At 37.2% G+C, this 27,415-nt stretch overlaps 2 protein-coding genes and 1 long non-coding RNA gene across 3 annotated transcripts in view; 1 reads left to right on the forward strand and 2 right to left on the reverse strand.

Moving 5' to 3' along the window:
- Window positions 1-27,415, reverse strand: part of LOC100877652 (thyrotroph embryonic factor-like) — a 109,496-nt gene that overhangs the window by 76,579 nt on the left and 5,502 nt on the right. The gene's annotated exons all lie outside the window — the stretch shown is intronic.
- LOC105662390 (uncharacterized) lies at window positions 7,654-20,132 on the reverse strand. Its single transcript, XR_013039016.1, has 2 exons — window positions 19,986-20,132; window positions 7,654-8,229 (listed from the first exon to the last, which is right to left on the reverse strand). It is a non-coding gene; the product is annotated as an uncharacterized LOC105662390 (long non-coding RNA).
- On the forward strand, window positions 22,315-24,634 carry LOC100882772 (uncharacterized). The gene is made up of 4 exons (XM_076534409.1): window positions 22,315-22,506; window positions 22,563-22,773; window positions 23,769-24,160; window positions 24,503-24,634. Exons 2-3 carry the CDS (start codon window positions 22,577-22,579, stop codon window positions 24,094-24,096), a joined length of 525 nt encoding a protein of 174 aa, XP_076390524.1. The 5' UTR covers window positions 22,315-22,506; window positions 22,563-22,576; the 3' UTR covers window positions 24,097-24,160; window positions 24,503-24,634.

The raw sequence follows: 27,415 nt of genomic DNA on the forward strand, positions 1-27,415 counted from the left end.
GTGGGGAAGTTCAGGGAAAGGTAGGTTGGGGAATTGGGGAGTTGAGTTTGGTGCGAGAGGATTTGATGACTTGGACATTGGGAAGTTTGTAAGGTGAGATGTGATGAGTTTTGGGGCTTGAGGAGTTGGGAGATGAGGATTTGGAGGCTTGAGAATTTGGAGACGTGGGAGTTTGGGGATGTGAGGATTTGGGGGCGTGAGGATTTGAAGACGTGAAGATTTGGCGATGTGAGAATTTGGGGACATGAGAATTTGGGAATGTGACAATTTGAGGATATGGGAATTGGAGGATATGAGAATTTGGAGACTTGAGAATTTGGGGACGTGACAATTCGGGAATATGAGAATTGGAGAATATGACAATTTGAAGATATGGGAATTGGAGGATGTGACAATTTAGGGATATGAGGATTTGGGAACTTGAGAATTTGGGGACGTGACAATTTGGGGATATGAGAATTTGGGGACGTGACAATTTGGGGATATGAGAATTGGGGAATGTGACAATTTGAGGATATGGGAATTGGAGGATATGAGAATTTGGAGACTTGAGAATTTGGGGACGTGACAATTCGGGGATATGAGAATTGGAGAATATGACAATTTGAAGATATGGGAATTGGAGGATGTGACAATTTAGGGATATGAGGATTTGGGAACTTGAGAATTTGGGGACGTGACAATTTGGGGATATGAGAATTGGGGAATGTGACAATTTGAGGATATGGGAATTGGAGGATATGAGAATTTGGAGACTTGAGAATTTGGGGACGTGACAATTCGGGGATATGAGAATTGGAGAATATGACAATTTGAAGATATGGGAATTGGAGGATGTGACAATTTAGGGATATGAGGATTTGGGAACGTGACAATTTGGGGATATGGGAATCACTTGATCCTCAAGATCACTTGAGGATTTGGGGTTTGAGGATTAGGGATTTGTCAAACTGAAGACTTGAGATGTTAGAATCTTCAGAATTTGCAGATGTGAGAATTTGGGGACGTGACAACTTAAGGACATGACAATGTAGAGAATTTAACGTTTGATAATTTGAGGGTTTGACACTTGGAGATATTAGATATTAAGAACCTTAGTATTTGAGACACTGAATGTTCCAACATTTGAAAATAAAACAATTCCCTAACTCGACAATTATGAAACTTGAGGGGTTTAAAAGTTCCATAACTTTGTATCCATCCAAGTTAACACTCCACCCATATCCACCCATTACATCAAACAAAAATTACGTCGACCTTCCACCTGATTATCGCAATTTCCATAATCTCAGCTTGACAATTTTTACCCGAAGGATTATACAGGATTAACCGTGAACACGTTTAATGGTATCAATTGACGTCAACACCATTATCCATCGTTAAACGCGCAACAAAGCCACTGAAAAATGGAGACAGGATGTCGGCTAAAACCTTGAGCGAGCAAGAAAAAATGGAAAATTCCCATAGCACCGGAAGCTCGTCTCTTTTAGTTTCCTATCCGTATCGCAGGACACGCGAGTTCTTTTTACCTGTTCCATCAGAAAATTAATGAAAATCCAGATAGTTAATTAATCGTGGCGGTATTTCACGCTGAAACGAGTTGCTGGAAAAATCCTCTTGGATCTTATTGTCGTTCATAATCGATCGAGAAGAGGATCCTGGCTGTTTGCTGCGCTCAAGGACGCGTTCCGTCTCGTTGCCGAGGATAATGCTGCGTTTCAGGATAAAAGCGACCTGTCGGTGTTTATTTCTAAGCGCACGATCGTGTAGGATGTCGACGAATAATCGATTTCCTCCTTGTTTCACTCCCACCTTCGAATATTGCGTTTTTCTTACCGCGGTCTTTAATCATCAAATCATGTTCTGATATTTGAAGCGTAACTTTTGTGAACGTGGTTTGATGTGAATGCTATGATGTGGCACTTCTAGATTTCAGAATTTCTAGAAATCAGTGTGATTTTTATGTATGTAGATTATAAATTATTATTATTGTAGGGTGGAGGTTTTTAGATCTCAAAATTTGAACTTGGACATTTCTGACTTTTCAGGTGGTCAAATTTGTAAGTTTTCGGATCCCCAAATTGTCTCATCTCCACGTTGTCACATCTCCAAATTTTCCCATCCTCAATTTGTCCCTTCCCCACATTGTCCCTTCCCCACATTGTCCCATTTCCAAATTGTCCTATCCTCAAATTGTTCCATCTCCAAATTGTCCTATCCTCAAATTGTCCCATCCTCAAATTATCCTATCCTGAAATTGTCCTATCCCCAAATTGTCTCTTCCCCAAATTGTCCAATCCCCAAATCCCTCAGTCCCCAAATCCCTAAATCCCCAAATCCCCAAATCCCCAAATCCACAAATCCCCAAATCCCCAAATCCCAAAATCCCAAAATCCCCAAATTCCCAAAATTCCCAAATCCCCAAATACCAAAATCACCAACCCAAAAATTCCATCAAACCCAGTTTGAATCTCCCAGCAGAATCTTCCCAGTTTCTTAAAACTGTATCGCAGTATTCTCTTATCCAAGAAATCGTAAAAGATTGCTTCATAGACCAGCCACGCTTTCGAATAAAGCAGCTCTATAAAAGTATAAGGAGTATTCGAGAAAATGGCGAAACGATTAGATACAGTTTTCGTGTACCGTCATTCGGCATGATGGACGTCGCTATTTATTCGCAACGACAGGATTATCGCGGATTTCCATGAGAGAAAAATAACAGGATGCAACGCGAGCCACCGAAAAAGGATTCGGTAACGGCATCTACGATCTACAGACACTCTACTCGGTTTTCTGATTATTCAGAATTGCGAACAAGGCATTCTCTGTCCGCGAATAATCTGCGCAGATAGAATTTTAAAACGAGACAATTTCATAAAACGAAACGAAACGTTTCCGAGAATGCTATTTATCTGTACTGGCGCGACGAAGTGGTGGAAGATTGGAAAATTGTGGCGGATAATTAGACACAGATATAATCAAGCAAAGTAAATCATCACATCTAAAACTAACTTCCTCGAAATAAATTTACAATTGCATAAACAATCTTTAATAATTAATTTCGAAAACAGACTACAGTATTCAAACTGTAATGTCTTGTAAACTACCCAAAAGTGTTTGCATACAATATCCTCGAATTTATCGAACTAAGTACATGTTACGAACAATGAAAGACAAATTACCGAATCATAATTAATACACGACACGGTAAACAGTTTAAACAATGTTGGATCGATGGAGGATCAAAGAACAGCATCGACAGCCGTCGGCAAACGAGCTGACTACACGATAATCATTGTAATCAGATGCAATCTCGTAGAAAATGATGATCGTAACCGATAATGAGCCGCTTCCTCTCGCGTTGGTAGCAGTCAAGACTGCGAGTATCTTTCGAGAAACTTGTTCGTTTCCGATCGCCTAAAACTAACTTTGCAGTGGGTATATCAAGACTACCGAATTCACGAACACCATAAAACAAGAGCACAGAGTGAGTTCCAATAAATGATTAGGACAAGATTTATAGCGAGTCTGTGGAATCATGACGTTTCAAAGACAATGTATTGTATTACTAGGTGTTGAATTATAAGTTATTTAATCAAAGGCCACAGTCGAAGTGCAGTATGGTGAATTATTGTATGAAGAGTCAAGGAGCCCCGAATTATAACGCGCAGAATTATAGCGCGTCTAGTCGCAACGTATAGAGCTACAGCGCATTGAGTACTCGACGCGTCGAATCATAGCGCATAGAGTATTCAACGCGTCGAACTGCAGCGCGTAGAGTATTCAACGTATCGAATTACAGCGCGTGGAATACTCAGCGCATGGAATACTTAACGCGTCGAATTACAACGCGTCGAATACACAGAGCGTCGAATACTCAACGCGTAGAATACTCAACGCATGGAATACTCAACGCGCGGAGTACTCAACGCGTGGAATACTCTACGCGTGGAATACTCATTGCGTAGAATACTCAGCGCATGGAATACTCAACGCGTGGAGTACTCAACGCGTGGAATACTCTACGCGTGGAATACTCATTGCATAGAATACTCAGCGCATGGAATACTCAACGCGTGGAATACTCAACGCGTGGAATTACAGCGCGTGGAGTACTCAACGCGTGGAGTACTCAACGCGTGGAATACTCATTGCGTAGAATACTCAGCGCATGGAATACTCAACGCGTGGAATACTCAACGCGTGGAATTACAACGCGTGGAATACTCAACGCGTAGAATACTCAACGCATGGAATACTCAACGCATGGAATACTCAACGTGTGGAGTACTCAACGCGTGGAATACTCTACGCGTGGAATACTCATTGCATAGAATACTCAGCGCGTGGAATACTCAACGCGTGGAATACTCAACGCGTGGAATTACAGCGCGTGGAATACTCAACGCGTAGAATACTCAACGCGTAGAATACTCAACGCGTGGAATACTCAACGCGTGGAATTACAGCGCGTGAAATACTCAGAGCATCGAATACTCAATGCGTCAAATACTCAACGCTTAAAATTACAACGCGTCGAATCACAGCGCGTAGAATACTCAACGCGTGAAATTACAACGCTGCGAATACTCAACGCGTGGAATTACAACGCTCTGAACATTCACCGCGTAGAATTACAACGCACCGAATACTCAACGCGTCCGAATACTCAATGCGTCAAATACTCAACGCATCGAATTACAGCGCATATAATTACAGCACTTGAAATAACGCATCGAAAGATTTCCGCGGCGTCTAAAGGACGAGACACAGTGAAAAGGAATGGATTCAGGAAGATTGTTTTGCGTAAGCACGCAATCTACGGAACGACAACGCTTACGTATCGCGAGTAAAAGAAAAATGTCGTCGACGAAAAGGACGATCAACCAAAGGCAAATTCACCCTCCCTGAAAGACTGTCACGAAGGGATGAACAAGTAGTCTCGACGCAACGCGTCGTTCAAACGGACGCTGAATTATTCATGGAGAATCTGTTGCTTTTATCCCGAAAGGATCTGTTCTTGTGTTCTCCAAATTTATCGAGTCAGCTATTTTCTACTGCTCCATTTAAGACACCTAAGTATTATTAGCTTGTTATCCAATTTTAATCACCAGTGTGTCCCTTAGTTTTGTTATACCATTGTGATTGTTATATTTTCTTTCTTGTGATGTTGTATTTATGGAGATGATAGTCTGATGGGAGAGATGATATTTATAAAATATCGTTTATAATTATATACTTGAAGTATTTTTTCAGTTATACTGATCATTCTATTTAAGCTAATTTAATCAAATCATGTCAAAGTAGAATTACTTTTTATTCACCTATTTAATTTTGTGATGTATTATAAATAAACTTGTTAGTCAGTCAACTCCATTTTGTTCACCTACTATTCTATACAGTACCTCTCACAATAGACTGCAATAGCAATAATACATATCATAAGCAATACCATTATAATCAATAATGTTCATCGATCATAAGCAATAATATATTTCACCCAATTAATCAACTTAGTTCACCTTGTTCAACTTCTTCAACTTGTTCAAATAATAATATATTTCACCCAATTAACCAACTTAATACACCTTGTTCAACTTGTTCAAATATTTATAAATACTTTTATTAAATTATACTCCCCTGACTCCACGTTAGAACCAGGGTTCCCAAGAAATCCGAAAGAAACGCGATCCTCCCGGGTATTCTAATCAAGATGATGCACCCACAAAAACCAGCTAAATTGTCCAACGTTATTAATTCGCCAAGAAAGATCTAACCATTTGGTGATTGACGTCGCGTGCCGTCGCCGCTTACATAATTCACCTAAGAATCCTCCAGGGTTGCGAACAGGATTTCGGATAATAGATACCCGGGAACCAAGGACAAGATTGGCCGCGGTTTAATTAATTAATCTAACAGCGGAAAAAACAGGTACTCCGCGTGTCTTATCCTTTATCATCGGAAGTTGAGACAACGCGTACTGACTCAGAAATGCAAGATAAATTAACAACAACTGACAAGTTACATGCTAAATTACATGTCATATAGCAACGTGTTACAGTGAGGTAATGACGACGACGCGTTTAATTGGGTCGTTTTTAACTACAAAGCGTTGAATCACAGCGTATTTAGATAGAATTTGTAGAATAATAATGCACTCAGTTGGAAGTTTAATTAAAAGGTTCTAAGTTGCATTTATCTAAATTACAACGTGAGTAAAGACAAGATATTGTAGTAGAGAGTATGCAAATCGGGGATGTGTCAAATCAAAATGTGTGATATTACAACGCGTCAAATTATAAGAAGTTGAATTGAGACATGTCCGTTCAACGTTCTGAATCACAGCGCATCAGAAAATAGCCCGACGAGTCTTACAAGAGTGATTTACAACGCGTCGAAGCACAGCGCGTTGAACTACAGCTCATAGAATTGCAATGCGTCGATTCATAGCGCATTGAATACTTAACGCGACAAATTACAGTGCGTAGAATTAGAACGCGACGGGTTATGGCGTATAAAATCACTCAAGATATAGAATGCTGGACATATAGAGTTACGACGCATAGAATATTCAACACGTAGAGTACTCAACGCGTCGAAATATACAGGGAAGAGTACTCCACGCTTCGAATCACAGCGCGTAGAGTACTCAATGCATCGAATTACAGTGCTTAGAGTACTAAACGCGTCGAATTACAGCGCGTGGAATACTCAACGCGTGGAGTACTCAGCGCGTAGAGTACTCAGCGCATGGAATACTCAGCGCGTGGAATACTCAGTGCGTGAAGTGCTCAGCGCGTGGAATACTCAGCGCGTGGAATACTCAACGCGTGGAATACTCAACGCGTAGAATACTCAGCGCGTGGAATACTCAGTGCGTGGAATACTCAACGCGTGGAATACTCAACGCGTGGAATACTCAACGCGTGGAATACTCAACGCGTGGAATACTCAACGCGTGGAATTACAGCGCGTGGAATACTCAGCGCGTGGAATATTCAGCGCGTGGAATACTCAACGCGTGGAGTACTCAGCGCATGGAATACTCAGTGCGTGGAATACTCAACGCGTGGAATACTCAACGCGTGGAATACTCAACGCATAGAATACTCAGCGCGTGGAATACTCAACGCGTGGAATACTCAACGCGTGGAATACTCAACGCATAGAATACTCAGCGCGTGGAATACTCAACGCGTGGAGTACTCAGCGCGTGGAATACTCAGCGCGTGGAATACTCAGCGCGTGGAATACTCTACGCGTGGAATACTCAACGCGTGGAATTACAGCGCGTGGAATACTCAACGCGTGGAATACTCAGCGCGTGGAATACTCAACGCGTGGAATACTCAGAACGTGGAATACTCAGCGCGTGGAATACTCAACGCGTGGAATACTCAGAACGTGGAATACTCAACGCGTAGAATACTCAGCGCATAGAATTACAACGCACCAAATACTCAACGCACCAAATACTCAACGCATCGAATCACAGCGCATCAAACTCTCAACTCATCGAATCACAACGCCTCAAATACTCAACCCCTAAAATTACAGCGCATCGATTTCCAGCGCATCGACTTCCAGCGCATCTAATCACATCGCCCAAAAGCACAACGCCTCAAATAAACCCTTTAAATCCAATAAGCAATACCTGGTCGTTCATAAGGGATGGCAGTTCGAGTCCCGATCTGTCCCCTAACAGGATGAAACTGTTGCTGCTGATGCAAAGATGGCGTCTGAGCAGGCTGCAGCTGCAGATGATACTGCTAAGAAGTTGGATAGTGGGCGGACGTGTTCGCGGTGGATGCCGCCAACGAGTGCTGCTGATACTGGTTCAGATGATTCGGATGTTGAGAATGAACGTGCGGTTGAGGCTGCGGATGAGGATGCGAATTCGAGTGTGGATGAGAGTACGGACCACACCAGGTGTAATATTGCTGCCAGGAAGCAGCCACGTCCACGTTCGCCATTCGATCTCCTTCTTCGCTCTCCATTCGAGCAGTTTTCTCGCACTTTCGGTTAACTGGTTTGAGTTTTCGCGCACTTGTTTCACTCGGGAAGTCGTCAAACGAGTTCACGAACCATGATCATGGTGAATTTGTTTTATGAATTTTAGTCAAGTTTTCTGACAGATTTCAGGCGAGGTTTCTTACAGATTTCTGTCGAGTCACTAGGTAGAGTTATGAAGATTTCAGAGAGACTTAGAGGAAAAATTGAGATCTAGTACTGTTGGAGGTTAAACCTGTTTTCTTAGTATTCTTGTTTAGAAAGAAAGAGTTTTGGGTTTCGAAGGCAAAAGAATTTTACACAGTTTTAGAGATTCCCGGATTCACTATATTTTAGAGAAGTATTAATTGTAATCTGATACACAGATTATAGCAAAGCTAAAGAAATTTATAAATATATCAGATGTGTTGTGAGGTGAGCTAAATGAGATAAGTTTACAATGGACCAAAGAGAACTATAAAAATTTCGAAAAAATCAAATGGATTGAACGATGGATGATTGTATGATATTGTGTCCACTTTAATTGACGGAACGATGCACGAAACGCGTTCTCGAGAAACGAGCACGGCACGCGAGTCACCAAGGACCTGTGCACGCGAAACAATCGCGAAAGAACCGCTGAAACAATGCCTCGAGAACGACAATACGCTACTGTGATTTTTAATTTTTCACGGATATGAGCAACTGAAAATTTGCAACTTTCTAGAATTTTTATGTTAGGAAAAATTTTAGTATTCGAGAATTTGTAAATGTGATGGACAGGGTGGAAATTTGAAAATTAGAGAATTTGGGGAAAGCTTGAAAATAAAAGAATTTGACGATGAGAAAATTTAAGGAGAAAGAACTTGTATAATGAAAAAGTTCAGAATGTTAGTAACTCGAAGTTAAGCAGAGTTTGAAAATAAAAAAATGTAACGATGAGAAAATTTTAGAAGAAGGAATTTGTATAATAAAAAAATTTAGAATGTTAATAATATGAATATTTAACTGGAAATTTTTTAAACAAGTTCTGGTAATTTGAGGACGAAGGGATTCAAAATTATAAATCACAGAAGTGAAGCTTTAGAATCTCTAAAATTTAATAATTTATAGATGTAGAAATTTTAGAAACTGAAGATCTAATTTAAGGACCAAAGACCTCCCAAAATTATAAATCATAGAATTTAAGCTTTGGAATCTCTAAAATTTAATAATTTACAAATTTAGAAATTTCAGAAATCGAAGATATAATCTGAGGATCAAGGAACTCCCAAAATTATAAATCATAGAATCTAAGCTTTGAAATCTCTAAAATTTAATAATTTACAAATTTAGAAATTTCAGAAATCGAAGATCTAATCTGAGGATCAAGGAACTCCCAAAATTATAAATCACAGAATCTAAGCTTTGAAATCTCAAAAATTTAATAATTTACACATCTAGAAATTTAAAAAATTAAAGATTTGATAATTGAAGACCAACAAATCCCCAAAATTATAAATCACAGAACCGAACCTTTAGAATCTAAAAAATTTACTAATTTCCATATCTACAAATTAAAAAAACTGAAGCTCTAATAATAAAAGACCAAAAAACTCCCAAAACTGTAAATCCCAATATCTCAATCCATCTCTAATTGCAAAATTATCAAATACTCAATAACTAAAAATTTGCACAGTTAAAATCGAACTTCAAAACCTAAAATCGAATCTCAGAACATAGAGTAATGTCCTGACAAAAAAAAATAAAAATAAAAATAAAAATTTGCAGAATAAAAACCAAACTTCAGAAGCTAAAATCGAAGCTCAGAACACAGAGTAATGTTCCAAGAAAAAATAAAAATTTGCACAGTTAAAATCGAACTTCAAAACCTAAACCCGAATCTCAGCCCACCAAGTAAAGTTCCAAGAAAAAATAAAAATTTGCACAGTTCAAATCGAACTTCAAAAGCTAAAATCGAATCTCAGCCCACAGAGTAATGTCCCAATAAAAAATAAAAATAATTAAATGAAAAATGTATAAATCGCAGAATGATTCTCAGAAAAAAAACTAAGATGACTAAAAAGAAAGTACGAAACCTCGTATGAGAATTATTAAACGAACGAACGGAAACGGAAGTGGTGTCTGTCGGATCGTGAAAGATGTCGCGCGACGCGTACAGCCCGAAGAGGCTCGAGGATGACTGAGAGGAACAAGTTCCGTTCCTCTCCTTCTCCGCCTCGAGCAACAGAGGGTTGAAAGCACGCGGCTCGGCGAGTGAGAAACGGATGCGGACGCCGGGGGAGGATATGTTCGGGTCCACGTGCACCAGGAGGCACGTTCCTCGGTCACGTGTACCTTTAAACGACTCCCCACCCCGCGCTAAGTCTGCGTTCCACTTTATTTCACCTATCGACGAGAACTGTACAATGATGGTACAAAGGAAACGCAGCCAACGAAACTTCCTATTTACATTTTTTTTTGTTTCTTTTTCTGAGATGATTGGAATGATACTGTAGGTACTGTAAGGCTACTGATAAGTCTTTAGAAAGTCTTTAAATTAGATGAGTCTTTTGGAGAATGTGATACAAGGTCTATTTGTCGTGTGTTCATAAAATTAGAAATAGGGCTGGAGTACCTCGTAGGCTGTGAAGTATGAGAGCTAACAGAAGGACTAACTGTTTATATTACAGAGACTATGAAGATACTTTATGAAGCTACTTAATAAAGATACTTTAAGTGAAGATACTTTAGTCAGACCTTAGGAACATTGTAGGTAGCTGTTAGGAATAAATGAAGATCGTAGAGGGAGTTCAAGAAGATCCTACGTGGACTACCTCATAGGCTTTGAAGTATAAGTGCTAATAAAAGGACCAACTGTCTATATTATAGAGACTATGAAGATTCATTATGAAGCTACTTAATAAAGATACTTTAAGTGAAGATACTTTAGTCAGACCTTAGGAACATTCTAGGTAGCTGTTAGGAATAAATGAAGATCGTAGAGAAAGTTTAAGAAGATCCTACGTGGACTACCTCATAGGTTTTGAAGTATAAGTGCTAACAAAAGGACCAACTGTCTATATTACAGAGACTATGAAGGTACATTATGAGGCTACTTAATAAAGATACTTTAGTAAAGATACTTTAAGTGAAGATACTTTAGTCAGACCTTAGGAACATTCTAGCTAGGTGTTGGAATAAATGAAGATCGTAGAAAAAGTTCAAGAAGATCCTACGTGGACTACCTCATAGGCTTTGAAGTATAAGTGCTAACAAAAGGACCAACTGTCTGTATTATAGAGACTATGAAGATTCATTATGAAGCTACTTAATAAAGATACTTTAAGTGAAGATACTTTAAGTGAAGATACTTTAGTAAAGATACTTTAAGTGAAGATACTTTAGTCAGACCTTAGGAACATTCTATGTAGCTGTTAGGAATAAACGAAGATCATGGAGGGAGTTCAAGAAGATTCAACAGGGACTAAATACATCATAGGATGGTTTTGTGACGAGTCTAAATAGATTCTAAGGAAATTATAGAAAGATCTTAAGGAGATTATAGGTAGGGTCCAGAGACAGCATCAGATTGTAGGGGAACTCTGTAAAAGCCTATCAAGGTTTAAATAGACCATAGGCACAGCCTAAAGAGTTATTGTGAGGAATCTAAAGAGGTTCCAAAGACATTCTAGCAAGATAAGAAGACCATGAGATATGAAGGCGATTCTGGGTAAATACTAAGAGTGTCACGAAAGGTAGCAAATCTAGGAAGAGTCTAAGTATAGCGTGGGTAGACCTTGATATCCTGGGAGGATCCTAGAATTATCAAGAAGAGGAGGATCCTAGAATTATAAGGAAGAAGTAGAGGAATCATAGCAAGCTTTTAAGGAGACCACCAAGTATCCTTAGAATCCTAAGGACCCTAAGATGATTCTAGGCAAACTCTAAGAATGTCACGAAAGTTAGGCAAACCTAGGAAGAGTCTAAGTATACCGTGGGTAGACCTTGAGATCCTAGGAGGATCTTAGAATTACCAGGAAGAGGAGGATCCTAGAATTATAAGGAAGAAGTAGAGAAACCCTAGCAAGATCCTAAAGAGACCACCAAGTATCCGTAGTATCCTAAGGACCCCAAGATGATTCTAAAATCCTAATCACGACCAAATCGCAGAGACCTTAACCCTCCAAGAAGTCCTCAAACAGAATCCAAAAAGATTCCAAGAAAAATCCGCTAAAGAAACCTCCGAAGAAAAGAAGTATCTCAAAAGAATTCTATCTACCCCTAAATTAAAAGAAGAATAAATAAAATTAAAAGAATTTGAAAGGTCAAAATATGTGGTGCAACTGGTGCATCCCATAATAAGCTACATATATAACAATTAAAGGAGGCTAACATCGTTATCAAACAGTCACGTTGACGTTAAAACGACGATGTTTTATTGATGGTTCATGCAAGATTAATCAGGGTAAACGAGACGCAAGTACCGTATCGAATGAGCAATGGGAAAGAAGAGAAAAATAGGTGGCGATGACTGCGTAACGTGGCTAGATACAATGTTCTTTGTAAAAGCATGCATAAATCGGACCCAGTCTCAATGACCCGTTTGTCAGATCGTTTCGATATGCGACGGTTTGTCGAACGAGTCGCGTTGCCCCAGGTCGGGTCAATTCGGGTCAACGTACTTCTTCTGTTTTTACGGTTTCTATGATATACTTTTATTTGGGGGACAATTTGAAAATTTTTTGGGGTTTCAAATTTTTCAATTTTGGGATTTGGGGGTTTATGATATGGGTAGTTGGAATTTTGAGGATTTGGGGATGTGAGGATTTGGGAACGTGTGGATTGGGGAATATGGGAATTGGGATATGTGGAATTTGGCATATGTGGAAATTGGGATATGTGGGAATTGGCGTATGTGGAAATTGGGATATGTGGGAATTGGCATATGTGAAAATTGGGAAAAGTGGGAATTAGAGAATGTGGAAAATGCGATATGTGGAATTTGGCATATATGGGAATTGGCGTATGTGGAAATTGGGATATGTGGGAATTGGGATATGTGGGAATTGGCATATGTGGAAATTGGGAAAAGTGGGAATTAGGGAATGTGGAAATTGGGATATGTGGAATTTGGCATATATGGGAATTGGCATATGTGGAAATTGGGAAATGTGGGAATTGGAATATGTGGAATTTGGCATATGTGGAAATTGGGATATGTGGAAATGGGGGAATGTGGGAATTGGGATATATAAGAATTAGCATATGTGGAAATTGGGATACGTGAAATTTGGCATATGTGGAAATTGGGATGTATGGGAATTGGAATATGTGGAAATTTCCCAATTTCCCAAACTCTACAATCCCCCAATTCTCAAACCTCCACCTCTGTACTTGAATACCCAATGTTCAACAAAATCTTATTAATCCTCCTACACAAGAACCCACTGAACCAATTAACCTTCAAATTCCCCATCTGAAAGGAGCTTATATTTAGAAATCAACGTGAACTCACTGGAGCAGTATTTCAAATTAGAGTCAAACAAGCGTCATTCGTCTACCAGCTTACAAACCCTTATTATACAATAATATTGCAATTAATAATAGATCATTTGATCAGTTTAGTGAAACGCCCGAAAACATTCTATTATTCTGGAATAATATGACGTCGGTCGTAACCAAACCTTATCTGATTATTTATTATTGTATCATGTAAGAAGTCTTTGTTGGCGAAGAAAACGATTTCCACCCCGTCAACGTTGAGGACAATCGAACATCCTATTAAATGCAGTCGTCACCTCCTCGAATTGGAGTATCAATTAGTCAATGATTAATTTTCGAATACATTATTCAACGGTAACAGGTGCCCCGCTAATTAAATTTGTACTCGAACAGCTTTAACGAGGCGGGAAATTGATTTCCAATGTATGCAGTGTCTTTCGTTAGATCCGAGAATACAAACGAAAATTTTTGGACTAAGTAATCTTTCAAGAAGCTTAATTTTTTAATTTTTTAATGGGACAATTTGGGGAAGGAACAACGTATACATATGTAACATATGTGATGATGTCTATATATGTATATTATACAACTACCCCCAAAAACTTCCTCAAATCTCCAGACTGCAAATACTCAATAAATGAAGCACTATACATATGTATCATATGTGATGATGTGTATATTAGACAACCCCCAAAAACTTCCTCAAATCACCAGACTGTAAATACTCAATAAATGAAGCAGTATACATATATATCATATGTGATGATGTGTATATTAGACAACCCCCAAAAACTTCCTCAAATCCCCAGACTGTAAATACTCAATAAATGGAGCAGTATACATGTGTATCATATGTGATGATGTGTATATTAGACAACCCCCAAAAACTTCCTCACATCTCCAAACTATAAATACTCAATAAATGAACTGATATGCATATGTATCATATGTGATAATGTGTATATTAGCCAATGAAGTAGTACACATATGCATCATATGTGATAACGTGTATATTAGACAATGAAGTAGTACACATGTGTATCATATGTGATAATGTGTATATTAGACAATGAAGTTGTGCACATATGTATCATATGTGATAATGTGTATATTAGACAATGAAGTTGTACACATATGTATCATATGTGATAATGTGTATATTAGACAATGAAGTTGTACACATGTGTATCATATGTGATAATGTGTATATTAGACAATGAAGTAGTACACATATGTATCATATGTGATAATGTGTATATTAGACAATGAAGTAGTATACATATGTATCATATGTGATAATGTATGTATTAGACAACTACCCCTAAAACCTCCATCACATCCCCAAACAATAAATACTCAATAAATAAACTAATATACATATATACATATGTGATGTGTATATTAGACAACCCCAAAACCTTGCTCACACCCCATAACATCCTAACCCAGGACGTTCATCCAGAAAAAGTAGAGTCAGCGAAGAGTGAAAACGTTGTTCCTGTACCACTTGCGCAATTTATATTTTAATCGACGAATAGTAGAGAAGAGTTTTATCTGTCGAATGGCAGGCATCTGCTTCATCTGGTCGCATCGTCTCGACGAAAAGAAAAGGAACAGAAGAGAACGAAAACAAACCCCTTCTGCCTATATGTAGATCGAACGACGCTGCGAACGTGGCACATAGAGAAAAAGCGATTTCTCGTTTGAAGCGCGTGTATGTATAGAGGGTATTTTGCCTTCGGTTTAAATATGGAGATCGGTCGAGCAGAAAATACAGAGGGTGCACGGGACGTTCATCAATGTCTCGACTTGCCTGCGATTGACTGGCAAAATCGTATGATGAAGGATGTACCGCGATATAATAACCCCCTTCCGACGATTTAAACACGCTAAACTGACCGATCCCGACAAATTTTCCCTGTCTTCTCCAATTATTTATGTAAATTGGATTCGATTAATTAGATACTTTTGTGTTTGCTAGGTAGAGCGAAAAATGCGGAAATGAAGGGATATGTTTATTGTACTTTGATATGTGGATACATGTATGTATATGGGATGTGAATGCATGTATGTGGGATGTGGACAAATTTGGATATTCAAGCTTTGCTAACATATCTAGAATTAAATACACTCTTTCATATAAGCTAGCTATGCTAAAAAATGCAGAAATGAAGGGACATGTGTATTGTACTTTGATATGTGGATACATGTATGTATATGGGATGTGGATGTATGTATGTAGGATGTGAACGAATCTGGATTTTCAAGCTTTGCTAACATATCTAGAATTAAATACACTCTTTCATATAAGTTAGCTATGCTAAAAAATGCAGAAATGAAGGGACATGTTTATTGTACTTTGATATGTGGATATATGTATGTATATGGGATGTGAATGTATGTATGTGGGATGTGGACGAATTTGGATTTTCAAGCTTTGCTAACATATCTAGAATTAAATACACTCTTTCATATAAGCTAGCTATGCTAAAAAATGCAGAAATGAAGAGACATGTGTATTGTACTTTGATATGTGGACATATATGTGTATATGGGATGTGGATGTATGTACATATGTGAGATGTGGACGACTTTGGATTTTGAAGCTTTGCTAACATATCTAGTATTAAATACACTCTTTCATATTTGCTAACTATACCCAAAAATGTAGAAATGAAGGAATATGTGTATTGTACTTTGAGATGTGAATACATGTGTGTATATGGGATGTGAATATACATATGTGGGATGTGGAAGACTTTGACTTTTGGAACTTTGCTAACATATCTAGTATTAAATACACTCTTTCATATTTGCTAACTATACCCAAAAATGTAGAAATGATGGAATATGTGTATTGTACTTTGATATGTGAATACATGTATGTATGTGAGACGTGAATGTACATATGTGGGATGTGGAAGTATTTGGACTTTGGGCCTTTGCTAATATATCTTTCATATTTCCTACCTATAATAAAAATGCAAAAATGAAGGGATATGTGTATTGTACATTGAGACGTAGATGTATGTATGTAGGATGTGTGTATGAATGTATGTATGTGACATATGCAAGATACGAAGGACTCTTATTATGGAATTCTGCTAATTTATATATGGAATTAAAAGCAGTCTACTTTAAAATAAAATAACCATCTCTACGATCGATTACCACTCTGCTGTTTCTATCGTCACCTGCACCCCTATGGTATACATATACCTGCACGTTCAGCCAGAAACACGTTCGTCGTTAATTAATGATCGATTCCTGTGATATGTTGGATTAGAGGAACGTTAGATTAAACTCTCCCCTATAACTTTTTGTCCATAATAGAATAAAACCACCTCGAAATCTATTCATTTTATTTTCTCTTTAAATTGCATAACAGTTATATAACTCTCAAGACAATTGTAAGTGATATGAAAGAGAATTTCAGACATGTGGTGCCACAGAGAATACTATACAGGGTCACAAAGAGTATTATATGGGTTCACAAAGAGTATTATATGGGTTCACAAAGAGTATTATGTAGAATCACAAAGAATACTATGTAGCCTCACAAAAAGTACTATATGGAGTCACAATCCTACTCTGTAGAATCACAAAGAGTATAAAGTTACCTAGAGATCCCTTCAAAAAATTTTCTAAAATTCCCTCAGTTTTTCCAAAACTACTCTCAACAGCTAGACAAGTTACTTCAGTCTGTACTAAAAAAGAAATTATAAATGACCCAAGTAAAATAGTGATCTATAAATTGTAACTAGTGAAGTGTCTCGCTGCTGAGAAAAGCTTCGCTTCAAATTTAGAAGAGCTTTCATATTTAAACAGGTTCGAATCTTTCTCTGACAGACTGCACGTACATCAGCGTTTATTCACGCTTTTCGCACTTAATAATTCCCTGGCTTCCAACCCCTATCAAACCACCACCCTTCGACACCATTTCCGCCCACTGCGAGGCTGGCTCACGTGGCAGGACACGCGAATCCGACACGTGGTCCCACTTCGCTCGATACAGGGATGCAGAGAGAGAGCTTGTGTTTCGTTCATACTGTGTTTTTGATTTTACACTTAATAGATTCATTCGTATTTTTATGAACAACTACTTAAATTAATATTATTACAAACATTGATTATTGTTCAAACATTGATCTTTTGAATGTTTTGAATGAAATACATACGTAGTTAAATCAGCACTTAATGATCAGTATTGTGTGCTGTACCTTTAATGGACCACTGTTTGCAGCAATTACTAAGAACCTTTATCATCATAATTTAGAAAACCACACGTTGCGATAAAAACAAAATAAAATGGAATAAAAATAAAAAATGAAACAATCTGCAAAATTTATTAATTCTTAGTACTTGAAGGTATTTTTTGTTCTCTCAGATATCAATCTTAAAATCTTTTAACTAAAAACTTTGCTGAATCATCAAGATCACTATTTCTCTGATATTAATTCTCTCTATTGTTTGCTCCACATACATCTTTTAGCTAAAAACTTTGCTGAATTCATCAAAATCACTATTTCTCTGTTATTAATTCCAGAGTCTATTGTCTGCTTCACATGCACCAAATATGCTATTAAAATTTATTTCAAATTGTATCAAAGTGAAAAATGTATGTGAACCACCCTTTGAAAATTGTTCAAATTAATTAGCAAAAATATTCCAGCTAAATAATCCAACTTAGAGGATCAACTTCTTAAAGCTTGTGAGTGATTATAGGTATAATGATATTAAAGATAACTCCGTTCGCATAGTACTTTCCAGATTCGCCTGAATCTATGCAAAACAACTAGGTAGCGGATGTACCGAACAACGAAGGTCGTTCTCCGGACGTGACATCACTGGCAATCAGTTTTTCAGACACGTGAGAAAACAATTGTTCCTTTACAATGCCATGATAAAATGCTACACTACCGAGATCAATTTAATTGAGCTTCGCTGTGCGTGTCTGACAAATGGGTACCAAAGAACGAGGCGATTTTTATACTGGAATTCCCCAACTCGAGTTACAATTAAATGTTGATTAGATCGACGCGAAACTTTTCAGAAATAAAATATAAAATTACTGTACAACATTTTGGAAATTTAGATATTTTGGTCATTTTTTAATTTATTGTCTGAAATGTGAATTTACAAATTTTTGGAATAAATTTTTCCTACAAAATATAAAATAATTACTCAGTATAGAAATTTTGAAATTTATAAATTTTTGTAATTTTTGAATCTACTGTCTGAAATGTGAATTTATAAATTTTTGAAATAAATTTTTCCCACAAAATATAAAATTATTACCCAACATAGAAATTTTGAAATTTATAAATTTTAGTAATTTTGAATCTACTGTCTGAAATGTGAATTTATAAATTTTTGAATAAATATTTCCTCCAAAATATAAAACTATTACCCTACATTTTGGAAATTAATAAATCTTGAGAATTTTTAAATCTACTGTCTGAAATGTGGATTTATAAATTATGAAATAAATTTTTCCACCAACCTATAAAATTAATGCATAGAAATTTTGAAATAAATAAATCTTGCAAATTTATTAATCTACTGTCTGAAATTTACAAGTTCTAGAAATAAATTTGCCCTACAACTGTTTCAATCAGATTTATGTAACAGTCTGATTAAAATGTATTTTTGAACCCTTTGCAGATTAAAATTCTCATTAAGAGTAATAAAACGGAAAATATTCGTAAAGATTCATTAGCACCCCAATCATTATGATGGAATTATACAAAATACGATCCATTCCATTTGATCCTTTTTATGTGTACCATAGAACCGTGACTAATCACGTGGGAAAGTATCACGTGTGTCAGGTAGCATTATAATGCGCATCCGACGTCCTTGCGGCATTCACAAGGCATTTTTCCATTACAGTTAAATACCACGAGATGAAGGTATAATTTATCGAATGCGCTTGAGTTTTAAATTTCCAAAATCCTACATAAATATTCCTACGTATAACAACGTTTTTTTTGTAAAAAAAATTGTGTATTCCTAGTAACGAATATCTGTGTGAGTCATTCGTACAAGATTTTCAGTCGATATACTCCGTGTAATTGACTAATCACACGCTTATAGATAACTTCATCTTTAAACCTGGTATTTGATTTATAATCCTATTATGCCACATATAGGTACGATTAGACATTAATGTCAATTATCGAGTATTTGCGACTCGTATTACTTTGTAATTTAACGGCAGCGTAATTCAAAATGGCGTCGCAATTGCAAATCGATCTATTCCCGTTTAGAACATTCTAGAACGATTGATATTCGTTATGACATGATAGTCAAATGAGTACAGACTGTCATGACAGTCGAATAAAATAATTTCGCGTTATTATTCTACAAGAAAACTTTACAAACAACACGTAAGCTTGACTGTGCACTTGCTTTAGAAAGTTAATTTATCGTTGCTATAGGTGGCATACAAGATACACGTTTCATGTCAAAAGTACATGACGTCATTAAACAGAACATGATATTTGACTTACAGTCGATGACTTCGAGCGAATTTGGTCGTCTGCGTTGTTCCCCCTCACGAATTCGATATCTGCTTGCATTTTCTTCAAAAATCACTCACTATTTCTTACAAAAACTCACAATTATAATAGCACTAACTAATTCGAAAATTCCTCCTGGCGTAATGGCGGGCAAAGTGACGCCGGCTGCGCGCGCATCCAATATGGTGGCGCTGCGCGTCGTTTATATCGATAATTCAGATTCTACGATTTCGAGATTATCGATCAAGGTAACCAATAGAAATCTAGCAAGATTATTAAATAGAATAAATAAAATACTTTCGTGTTGAATATTCTTTAAAATATAGTGAAAAGTGTGGAATAAAGGTGATACCTTTTTCTTTGTAACATAAAATAAATTAGTGACGTATTTCGTAAGATGGCTGACTCATAATCAACAATTATTTAGGCAAAGATTTGTAGGTTATAATTTTGAAGACTATCGTTATAAGAGTTGTGATTTTTAGGAAAGGTAATAGAATATATTTCGAACACTCTGTCGATTATTTACGAGTATCGATGGTAAGCATTCGATGACGCGACGAAATTCCATGAACCCGTGCCAGATGCCAGTAGAGTCAGAAGCCTGTTCGTGCTGCTCTCTGCAGGAGATCTCGGTAACGTTATAACGAGATTCTTCTTATCGAAATTTATTACATGGTTAAATAAAACTTTTTAAACGTTGCGCATTTTACAGATAAGCCTAATAACGTTCACCATCGCTGCGATTACGATATGTACCGTCGATTCCATTCGAGAATTCGATGATTCGAAGAAAACTAATTATTCTAACTACCTAAATGATCGTAAATACCTTGATAATTAATTTATCAGTTAAAAACTAAATAATGATGAAGAAGAGAGTGATTTTAACACGACTTTAATTCAGAATTAAAAATCTGACTAAACTGCAGGTAATTATACTCCCGACTAGAAATACACACCGTGAATGTCGCACTCAAGAACGTTCGATTATCGACGATAATGATAGTTCGAGAAAATTGATTCGATCCACAGATCGTTCGAATTAATAATGTCCGATTATATTCACATAAATAATGAACACGTCCAATCTCTTCTAATAACGTGTAAATTCTTGTCTTCTTTTTGATCGCTACCTGTTCTCAGAAGGAGGAAATATTTATTTACGATCTTGAATCTACATACATTGAATAACAAAGTATCTTCGATCTTGTACAGCTTTTTTTACTTTGGCGACTTTTTCCTTCCTTTCGTAGGATGTGGTATGACCAAGGTGCAATTATTCCACGGTAATTTCATTAAAATTAATTAGTGATTAACTCGCGTCATGATGGAGGAAATAGTACTAATTTTATATCTCTTTCCAGATGATTTGCGGCCTTGTGGCAAATAGGAAAAGTCCTGACAACCTTGAGGCTCTTGAAATATTTAATTTACTGGATGAAAGATAATTTACAAGACAGACATCATGATCTATTAAACATAATTTTTCTTATACTTTCATTGATAAAATGGTACAATACTAAACTTGAAATATTTAATTTACTGGATAAAAGATAATTTGCAAGACAGAGATCATGATCTATTAAACATAATTTGTCTTATACTTTCATTCATAAAATGGTACAAAACTAAACTGAATTAGTGTGTCAGAAAATTGCAAAGAAATAAGTTGTAATGATTGTATACATTCCTTAAGATCTAGATAAGAACTTTATCTCTGTACTGTAAGATATTTCTTTTTGTCACTATATTTTGTAAGGCGATACAGCGCGAATCCCGGTAGGTTTTCACCGCGTCTCGTCGCGTCGATAATTCGAACAACAAACTTTTTTGTACTTTTTTACCGGTGCTTCTCTAATTGTACTCTTAATTTGCAAGTCAAACAGGCGGAAGAGTACTATATTTACGAAGGCATGAGAAAACAGCTTCGATGACGTCACTGTTTAAAGGTCTGCCGTGTTCTTCTGGCGCTATTCGGTGCCGTTTTATTTCTGCTTGGTAGACCAACACCGACCAGGACCAACGTAGACGCATCAGACACGCGAAACCGTCGAGAAATAGAACGAAATTGCCTTTTGCGTTTTGAGGAAAACTCAAAACTCGGTAATGGATCTCGAATGCATTATAGCAAAAGAAAGAATGAAATTTGGATGAAAAATGGAAGATAAAATAGTGAGATAGAAATAAAAAAAACGGGTGAAATGGAAGAGTAAAATGAGCTAGTAAAAATCATATAAATATAACAGCGTACAAATATAACACAGCATATGTAGATTCAATCTAATGCCACCTTCACATATTCATGACGATCGTTTCCAGGATACCTCGTTGTTTAACGTCACCCAGAGATTTTGACACCGTCTCACCAAGGACTTAAATTTTGCGGAATTTAGCATCGCGTTCTTTTTTCTATTATCACCGATCTCGTCGTCGAATGAGAGAAATCTTCGACTCGAGAAGAAGATTAATAAACACCGAATTAGCAGCTTCCAGTTTTCGAAAGATGATCGTACGTATACTTTATCTTGAATCTAACCGATGACTTATACCAACTATAATTTTCAGAAACAGCCGACAGAATGGTAAAGACTCAGAAAATCGAGGCGCAGATCGTGGATGCTATACGGAGTCTACAGGCTGTTCAAGGATCGACTCAACGAGAAATCAGCAACTATATCGCTCAGGAATATAATCTTCCGTTACCCAGTGTTAACAGACAAGTCCAACTCGCTTTGAAACGCGGTGTTAATTATGGAATTCTTCAAAGACTGAAAGGGTATTAATTATATTGAAATAGTTGTGATGGTAATACAGGGTTTACTGTGGGTCCCTGAAATAGCTGAGGTGATTCTGAATAAGATTTCCCTTTGCGAAAATGAGGGTTGTTTTTGAATTATTAAGGAAAAACGCGGACCAATCGGAGCAAGAGAATTTCCTAAAAGGAATTTATATTCCTTAATATAAGTTACTTGGAAATTACGGAATGTGGAGTTATGGCGCGTAGAAATTTCGGCGCGTAGAATTATGGCGCGTGGAAATTACGGCGCATGGAAATACAGCGTGTGGAAATTACGGAGCGTGGAATTATGGCGCGTAGAGTTACCACGCATGGAATAATAGACGCGTAGAGTTACTACGCGTGGAATGACCACGCATGGAATTATGGACGCGTAGAACTGCTACGCGTGGAATTACCACGCATGGAATTATGGACGCGTGCAATTACTACGCATGAAATTACCACGCATGGAATTATGGACGCGTAGAAATTACGGAGCATGGAATTATGGCGCGTAGAAATTTCAGCGCGTGGAATTATGGCGCGTAGAAATTTCGACGCGTGGAAATAAAGCGCGTGGAGATACAACGCGTAGAAATTACGGAGCGTGGAATTATGGCACGTGAAAATTGCAATGTGTGGTATTATGGCGCGTAGAAATTACGCTGCGTGGAAATACAACGCGTGGAAATTACGGAGTGAAAAATTATATTCTTTAATAATTAAAAAACGAAGCTTCAAATCCAATTTTTGCAAAGGGAAATCTTATTCAGAATCAGCTACCCCTCATTTCAAGGACCTAGTTATGAGACATCCTGTATAATACGTAGATAATGCATTAACGTGTAACTATTATAACGTAAATAGTATAATAACAACGTGTGAGTAATGCAATGCTTGAATAATCCAACGCACTCTAACGTAGATAATACACTGCGTTAATCTAACACTGCAATGCATAATTCACTGCCTAATAAATTCCCAATTTCCAGCGGATGTTTCACATACAACCAACAACTATTCAACGGACTTCCGTTCGACATGAACCCGGAGCTGCCCTGCAAAGGGCGCAGGAAAGGACGCAAATCCCGAAGGCGTAAATCACGAAAACGACGAAAATCGAAGAGGAGAAATTACAGCATTCGCGATATAAAACGAAGAAGCAAAAAAGCCGATGATATTGTGAAAGAGATCGATACGTCGGAGTTGAAAACGCTGACCAAACAAACCAACAACAGAAGTAGCAGTCTTTTAAGAAAAGACACCCCTGAGAGCGAGGGTTCATCCACCACCGGCAAGTCTGAGGAAGCGCACGAATGATCTACACTGTATGCTGATTCTGTAGACAAAGATTGAACCGCGGAAAAGGAAACGGATGCAACTGGTAAACATCGATGTAGAACGTTTGCTCACGGTCCATTTAAACGCATTTTCCAGTTCAAACACCTTCTGCAAGGTCTTTCATGTTACAGCAACATAAGGGTTGCTAAATACATTGCTACTGTAAACTTCGTACAAAAGACAAATATTGCAGAAGGCAAATATTGCAGAAGGTGTTCAAATAAACTTTGAAGTCACGTATCTAGTTAGAACTAAATTATTCTAGCTAATTAAACTTCTAACAGTTAATTCTTATTTGTTTACTGTAATAACTAGAATACTATCATACTCAATATCATCATTGCTGAGTAATTAATTTTTTTAACAAGAATCTTTTCCTTTGCAGGTCAAGAAGATCACAAAAATTTTAGTGGAATGTTTCTATGTCTTTACTAAATTTGTTTTGACTATTATACATGTGTATTGTAAATGTTTTGGAGAAATGTAGCATTTTGTGAATACATCTTTTAATACCAAATTTATGTACATTCTTTGAGTATGAATTACTTGGAGGTAGACTATGTGTCAGATATACAATTTGAACAATTATACCAAATAATTATTACTTGTTAATTTACATGGCTGTGTTAACTCGTCCAATAGTATATTTTCATCATACTTTATTACATTAGTACAATTTATTTATAAGTTCTTGTTTGCAAGTTCATATTCTACCTGCATTTTAATGTGTTCATTTATAAATTGTATTATTCATTCATGACTTATATTTATTTATCAGTTATTCATGACGTATAAAATTGTACATATGTTATTCATAAATTGTGTGTATTCATAAATTGTACAGAACGTAATTACATAAGAGCACATGTGCAGAGGAGAATAAAAGGATGTAAAGGGTTAAAGGAAGAAGCGCCAGGGTGCATGTGTCGACGACGACGGCCCTGTTCACGGCCTTGTTGGCTAATGATAGTCTCGCTAATGATGCCTCGGTATACGCACACGTGTAGTCGTAACGCGTGACTATTTCACCTAGGCTGCTCTATGGATAGACAGGCGTCGCTTAACCAACAGAATATTAGACAATAAAGTAACAAAGTGTGACCAACCGGAAACAAAATAGATTCACGCAAACTAACGACTAGGATCACGTGATATTGTATTTGGACCAGAGAGGCTGTCATTCATCGCCACGGCAGCCGATCTGACAGATTGTACTCTTGGTAATTATTTTATGCAGTGATCAGTTAAATGCGAGAGAACCAAACTCTAGGTTAAAATATCACATTGTACTTGTGAATTGAAATAACTGGAATTTTATTAAAAGGAGCACAAAGAAGTTTAATGTGAAATATATACAAAAAGAAGATAGTTAAATATTTCCAAGATAACAATGAAAAAAATTTTACAAATATAAAAACTTCAAAGTTTATAAATATCTTATAGAATTTAAAAAATTTGTAAAATTGAAAAAACAAGAAAATCATCCGCAACAGAATATTGAAGCTAACTGATAGACTCACTATACTGATCCATCTGTCGAAAACTTGGACAAACATGCACAGATTTGCAGAATACGCGAGTCTATCTCGCAGCTCAGATAACACGAAACGTGTATTGACTCAACAGACGTACATCTTGTTAAGGTAATACCATTTCCTCAGCATTTCTCAGTTGACCGGTAAATATACTTATCCTAACGTTTGCAGTTGATACGGTAGGATCCGGCAAATGGAAGAGGCAACAGGAAAGTCTACGTTTTATAAAATTCGTGAAAAGAATAAGACTCGAGCGAGACACGAGACGGGACTGAATGGTTCAAAAACTTCTAGATCTCGTGGTTTTATGCCGCGTATGCAACAACCTTGACGTGGAAGCCGTATTTTCAGGCAACACGACGTGCAGGCTTCGTGTCACCGCACACTTGTACGATTCGTTCAATTACATTAACTTGACTGCCTATTTAAACAGCGTGACATGGAACGAGGAAAAAACTGTAAGCAACGAGAAAAGCGAGAAAGTATGTTCTGAATGTTAATACTGACAAAGTCGAATCGGTTACCAACCGCCATATAGATTACTAGTGGTGAGTTGTGTGTGGCGATATAGCGCGAGGAAATTGAAGGCGTGGATATGATGCACAAATATAAAACGCGTGGCAATATAACAAGTAAAGATATTGATTCGTGGAAATATTAATACGTGGCGATTTGATAAATGACAATACTACGCATGGCAATATAACGCGAGGCTATGTAACGAATGGCTATATAATACATGACGATGTAACGTGTAAAGACGTTGCGTGGAAATATTAATATGTGGCGATTTGATAAATGACAATACTACGCATGGCAATATAACGCGAGGCTATGTAACGAATGGCTATATAACGCATAACTATGTAACGAGTAAAGACGTTGCGTGGAAATATTAATACGTGGCGATTTGATAAATGACAATACTACGCATGGCAATATAATGCGAGGCTATGTAACGAATGGCTATATAATGCATGACGATGTAACGAGTAAAGACATTGAGTGGAAATATTAATACGTGGCGATTTGATAAATGACAATACTACGCATGGCAATATAACGCGAGGCAATTTAATGAATGGCTATATAATGCGTGGCGATGTAACAAATGAAATTGTTGATGCGTAGAAATTTTAACGCGTGGCAATCTAATATATAACAGTACCATGCATGGCAATATAACGCGTGGCAATATAATGCGTGGCGATATAACGCGTGGCGATATAACGCGTGGCACTATGACGCATGGGAATATTTACGAATGATGGTACATATTAACGTTTAGAAATCTAATATGTGATAATGCCACGCTTGGCAATACAACGCGTGGCAATATAACGCGTGGTGATATAACGCGTGGCGATATAACGCGTGGCGATATAACGCGTGGCAATATAACGCGTGGCGATACAACACATGAGAATACTTACGAATGATGGTACTAACGTTTAGAAATCTAATACGTGACAATACCACGCATGGCAATATAACGCGTGGCGATATAACACACGAAAATATTCACAAATAATACTATTAACATTTAGGAATCTAATATATAATAATAATCAAACGTAGAAATTTAATATGTGATAAAACCACAGATGGCAATATAACGCGAGGCGATATAACGCATGACAATTTATCACATAGCGACCAAAGTCCATTAGTAACAAGTGATTTCTACATCCATAGTTTCTTGTTAGATTGATTTCTACTCGTCGACTTCTAACCATTCTCACCGTAAATCGCCTCAGCGCTAT

The sequence above is a fragment of the Megachile rotundata genome, chromosome 8, assembly GCF_050947335.1.
Source record: "Megachile rotundata isolate GNS110a chromosome 8, iyMegRotu1, whole genome shotgun sequence".
Lineage (NCBI taxonomy): Eukaryota > Metazoa > Arthropoda > Insecta > Hymenoptera > Megachilidae > Megachile > Megachile rotundata.